Here is a 6,000-nt window from a genome sequence, read left to right as displayed (position 1 = left end):
TATAAAGTATAGGGTGTATAGTTTAGGTGTAAGGTATAGGGTATAGGGTATAGGGTATAGGTTATAGGGTATAGGGTATAAGGCATAGGGTATAAGGTATAGGGTATAGGGTATAAAGTATATTGTATAGGGTATAGGGTATAAAGTATCTTGTATAGGGTATAGGGTGTAGGGTATAAGGTATAGGGTATAAGGTATAGGGTATAAGGTATAGGATATAAAGTATCTTGTATAGGGTATAGGGTATAAGGTATAGGGTATAAAGTATCTTGTATAGGGTATAGAGTATAAAGTATCTTGTATAGGGTATAGGGTATAAGGTATAGGGTATATTGTATAGGGTATAGGGTGTAGGGTATAGGGTGCTTACCTCCCAGTAGTAACAGTACACCAGTCATCAGCAGTAGTAGGTAAGCTCTGGAGGTAAGGGTGTATTGTATAGGGTATAGGGTGTAGGGTATAAGGTATAGGGTGTAGGGTATAACGTACAGGGTATAGAGTGTAGGTGTAGGGTATAGGGTGTAGAGTGTCGGGTATAGGGTATAGGGTATAAAGTATCTTGTATAGGGTATAGGGTATAGGGTATAAAGTATCTTGTATAGGGTATAGGGTGTAGGGTATAAGGTATAGGGTATAAAGTATCTTGTAGGGGTATAGGGTGTAGGGTATAAGGTATAGGGTATAAGGTATAGGGTTTAAGGTATAGGGTATAAAGTATCTTGTATAGGGTATAGGGTATAAGGTATAGCGTATAAAGTATCTTGTATAGGGTATAGGGTGTAGGGTATAAGGTATAGGGTGCTTACCTCCCAGTAGTAACAGTACACCAGTCATCAGCAGTAGTAGGTAAGCTCTGGAGGTAAGGGTGTATTGTATAGGGTATAGGGTATAAGGTATAAGGTGCTTACCTCCCAGTAGTAACAGTACACCAGTCATCAGCAGTAGTAGGTAAGCTCTGGCCAGCAGGCCGATGAACCCATCAGTCCTCCGACAACCATGATGATCATGCTGAGAGGAAGCAACACCATGAATGTCCCGTGCATATCTGAGAGAGGGGGAGGGAGAGAGCGAAAACATAAATATGCTTTAATGCACTCTCTTGAGAGAGAGAGCGTGAGAGAGGGAGAGAGGGAGAGAGAGAGAGAGAGAGAGAGAGAGAGAGCGAGAGAGGGGGAGAGAGAGAGAGAGAGAGAGGGGGAGAGAGAGAGTGTGAGAGAGGGAGAGAGAGAGAGAGAGAGAGAGAGAGAGATAGAGAGAGAGAGAGAAAGAGAGAGAGAGATAGAGAGAGAGAGAGAGAGAGAGAGAGACAGAGAGAGAGAGAGAGAGAGAGAGAGAGAGAGGGGAGAGAGAAGGAAGTGAATCCGGACCTCCCACAACAGCCATCACCTACTGAGAGATGAACCTGGAGAAGAGTCCCCTAAGCAAGCTGGTCCTGGGGCTCTGTTCACAAACACAAACACACCCTTACAGAGCCCCAGGACAACAGCACAATTAGACCCAACCAAATCATGAGAAAACAAAAAGATAATTACTTGACTCATTGGAAAGAATGAACAAAAAAACAGAGCAAACTAGAATGCTATTTGGCCCTAAACAGAGAGTACACAGCGGCAGAATACCTGACCACTGTGACTGACCCAAAATTAAGGAAAGCTTTGACTATGTACAGACTCAGTGAGCATAGCCTTGCTATTGAGAAAGGCCCTCCGTAGGCAGACATGGCTCTCAAGAGAAGACAGGCTATGTGTGAACTGCCCACAAAATGAGGTGGAAACTGAGCTGCACTTCCTAAACTCCTGCCACATGTATGAAAACTTTAGAGACACATTATTGAAGGGCGACTTGATGACACACACACGCAGGCAGGCTGAATCTCCTTCCCTCCTTCCTCTCTGTCTGTCTATCCCCATGGGCTTTACACAAATTAACATCTATTCTGTTTCATTCTGGCAATGTCACTACCCACACACACGCACGCACGCACACACACACACACACACCCACCAAGGTACAGCAGGGATGCTTATCTGTCCCAGTACCGTGGGGTCTAATCTCATCTAGAAACCTGGGCTTGTGTTGCTGTACAGGTGGAGAGAGAGAGAGAGAGGGAGAGTTCACAAACACGCACGCACGCACACACACACACCCACACACACACCAAGGTACAGCAGGGATGCTTATCTGTCCCAGTACCGTGGGGTCTAATCTCATCTAGAAACCTGGTGTTGCTGTACAGGTGGTTATGTTTGTTTGATTAGATACTGCTTCATTCTACAGTACCTGTTGGTGTTTCTGAGGTCAAATCATTGTTTGAGTATCTATGTGTGTGGGAGTATGTGTGTGGGAGTATGTGTGTGGGAGTATGTGTGTGGGAGTATGTGTGTGGGAGTATGTGTGTGGGAATATGTGTGTGGGAGTATGTGTGTGTGCGTACTGTATCTCTATCATTACTAACGATTAACTGGACCCAACCAACCCTGTCTGTTACTCGCCATGGTCTCTCTCTCTCTCTCTCTCTCTCTCTCTCTCTCTCTCTCTCTCTCTCTCTCTCTCTCTCTCTCTCTCTCTCTCTCTCTCTCTCTCTCTCTCTCTCTCTCTCTCTCTCTCTCTCTCTCTCTCTCTCTCCCCTCTCCCCCCCCCCCCCCCCCCCCCATGGGGACAGCCAAATAAACCCTTTAGGTTGTAGATGCACCTTTCTAAAGTCATTTCATCTGCTTTACATCGATTGTAAACCCCACAGTCCACCCTCCCCTTTCACCCCACAGTCCACCCTCCCCTTTCACCCCACAGTCCAACCACCCCTTTCAGCTCACAGTACACCCTCCCCTTTCGGCCCACAGTCCACCCTCCCCTTTCAGCCCACAGTCCACCCTCCCCTTTCAGCCCACAGTCCACCCTCCCCTTTCAGCCCACAGTCCACCCTCCCCTTTCAGCCCACAGTCCACCCTGTCTTGTTTGTACTATATAGAACTCTTTCATAACGTTCTATAAAGAAATATGAAAAAAATACTATTAATTACACCAAAAAGGTTTGTTGTGGTTCCAACACTTTTTGGTGCACTATATAACTTTAGTAGTGATGTTACGGCTGAGGGGCCCTGAAGTAGTGATGTTACGGCTGAGGGACCCTGAAGTAGTGATGTTACGGCTGAGGGGCCCTGAAGTAGTGATGTTACGGCTGAGGGGCCCTGAAGTAGTGATGTTACGGCTGAGGGGCCCTGAAGTAGTGATGTTACGGCTGAGGGACCCTGAAGTAGTGATGTTACGGCTGAGGGGCCCTGAAGTAGTGATGTTACGGCTGAGGGGCACTGAAGTAGTGATGTTACGGCTGAAGGGCCCTGAAGTAGTGATGTTACGGCTGAGGTGATGTTACGGCTGAGGGGCCCTGAAGTAGTGATGTTACGGCTGAGGGGCCCTGAAGTAGTGATGTTACGGCTGAGGGACCCTGAAGTAGTGATGTTACGGCTGAAGGGCCCTGAAGTAGTGATGTTACGGCTGAGGGGCACTGAAGTAGTGATGTTACGGCTGAGGGGCCCTGAAGTAGTGATGTTACGGCTGAGGTGATGTTACGGCTGAGGGGCCCAGAAGTAGTGATGTTACGGCTGAGGGGCCCTGAAGTAGTGATGTTACGGCTGAGGGGCCCTGAAGTAGTGATGTTATGGCTGAGGTAATTACACCTGACTGGTAGCTAAGCAGGTAGAGCAGGTAACTGTGGAACATTCAAGAACGTTCGGTTGTGAGTTTGAATCCCATTGAAGGCACACTATTTATAGTTATGTGAAACTACACTGCACTGTTCAAATAATGTGTTGTATTTAGTATAAGCTTCTGTCTTAATAATCAGTCTAAATAATGTGTTGTATTTAGTATAAGCTTCAGTCTAAATCAGGCTAAATAATGTGTTGTATTTAGTATAAGCTTCTGTCTAACACTTTTTAACCATCACTAGGACCCATTAGGTCACTTTTTCAACTCTTTGCACAACAGCAGTCTATGTGGACTAAAACTGCGGATCATTTTTCATTGTTTTGGCACAAAATGCATTCAATGACAACAATTATTTTCTCCCTCAGACACAACCACCACCCAAAACGCTATGTACCTACAATGTCAAATACAGGTAGCCTAGTCAAATAATTAACATCCAATCACATTAACCAATTTACAACCTGTTTACATACTCTGTTCACAACCGTTTAAAACCCAACATAATAAGGCAGCCATTTGCTACGTTTCTACTTAGTAGCCGTAGTGAAATATACTTCACATCTAAAAAATGCTATCAAAACAATTAGACCAACCACATCTGACTCCCATTGTAGCTGAACGCCTACTCAGTTTCAATATCATTACCATCTATACAAAAGGGGACATCTTAGGAAGAATGCTGTACTGTAATGTAAACATGGACCCAGCCAGAGATAGAGGAGTGGCTGGGAGAGGAAGAGGAGTGGCTGGGAGAGGGAGAGGAGTGGCTGGGAGAGGAAGAAGAGTGGCTGGGAGAGGGAGAGGAGTGGCTGGGAGAGGAAGAAGAGTGGCTGGGAGAGGAAGAAGAGTGGCTGGGAGAGGAAGAAGAGTGGCTGGGAGAGGAAGAAGAGTGGCTGGGAGAGGAAGAGGAGTGGCTGGGAGAGGAAGAAGAGTGGCTGGGAGAGGAAGAGGAGTGGCTGGGAGAGGAAGAGGAGTGGCTGGGAGAGGAAGAAGAGTGGCTGGGAGAGGGAGAGGAGTGGCTGGGAGAGGAAGAAGAGTGGCTGGGAGAGGAAGAAGAGTGGCTGGGAGAGGAAGAGGAGTGGCTGGGAGAGGAAGAAGAGTGGCTGGGAGAGGAAGAGGAGTGGCTGGGAGAGGAAGAAGAGTGGCTGGGAGAGGAAGAAGAGTGGCTGGGAGAGGAAGAGGAGTACGTATACGTGGTGGAAGAAGACTGAGAGGAAGATCAAGAGCTGTAGTCTCAGATGAGATTAGAGCTACTATAATTGATCCTGTAATAAATCATGGTCTATCAATGAAAGAGGCTGGTCTGAGAGTGCAGACAAATCTGCAACACTCAACAGTGGCATCTAATGTGAGACATTTCAGGCAAAACAACAGGTAAGATGTGCATTCTGCATCTGACTGAACTGCTCATTACAGAAGTCAATTGAGCAAAGCCTCCAAACCCACTGGTGTGATTGTTTTTGTATTTCTGCTTAGGACCCAACGGTTACCTCCCACAGACAGGAAAGGTAGGACTTTCACTGCTGTGCAGGAAACTGCAATCGTTGATAAGGTCATCAGAAACAATGACATAAAACTCACAGAGATTCAGGACAGAGTGTTTGGGCAGACAACATTACATTTGGAAATATTCACAACGTAACCAGAACAACTATTTCTAGAGTCCTGAAACAACATCAAGTCAGGATGAAGCAGGTGTCTCCTTTGAGAGGAACTCTGAACGAGTCAAACGACTCAGGAACCAATATGTCCAGGTAAGATGACTATAAAATACAGAACTGGTTTTGAACAAAACCAAAACAGGGCAGAGGCACACGATGGCACGTTTTAAGGTATAATGTAAACTACCGTAGTAGCCTAACTCTTATGTTGCCTTGGGGATTTATTTTAGAGAGTCATGGAGATTGAAGCCAGGCAATCACCCCACATATTCATCTTTGTGGATGAGGCTGGTTTCAACTTGGCCAGAACACGACAGCGAGGAAGGAATGTGATTGGGGGAAAGAGCCACAGTGGATGTCCCGGGCCAGAAGGGTGCCAACATCCCAATGTGTGCTGCAATATCCTCTGATGGATTGCTGTTACACAAACCGCTAATTGGGCCGTACAACACCGAGCGTCTCATTACATTCCTGGATGACCTCTATGGAAGGGTTGGGTCAGGTGAGGAAAGGGTCACAGTGAGGCGAAATCGGCCAACGTTTGTAATTGTATGAGACAATGTGGTATATCACCAGTCCCGTGAAGTCACAGGGGGGTATGCAGTCACAGGGCGGTATGCAGTCACAGGGC

The 6,000-nt window shown here is 46.5% G+C and overlaps 1 protein-coding gene across 1 annotated transcript in view; it reads right to left on the bottom strand.

The window, feature by feature from the left end:
• Nucleotides 1–935: 935 nt before the first annotated feature.
• LOC116359881 (transmembrane protein 114) overlaps nt 936–6,000 on the bottom strand; it is a 49,230-nt gene continuing 44,165 nt past the window's right edge. The window contains exon 3 of the mRNA XM_031813759.1: nt 936–1,045. Within this exon, the coding sequence (XP_031669619.1) occupies nt 936–1,045 (110 nt within the window). The remainder of the gene's footprint in view (nt 1,046–6,000) is intronic.

This window comes from Oncorhynchus kisutch, unplaced genomic scaffold (genome assembly GCF_002021735.2).
Source record: "Oncorhynchus kisutch isolate 150728-3 unplaced genomic scaffold, Okis_V2 Okis06b-Okis10b_hom, whole genome shotgun sequence".
Classification (NCBI taxonomy): domain Eukaryota; kingdom Metazoa; phylum Chordata; class Actinopteri; order Salmoniformes; family Salmonidae; genus Oncorhynchus; species Oncorhynchus kisutch.
This window is presented reverse-complemented; position numbering and strand designations above follow the sequence as displayed.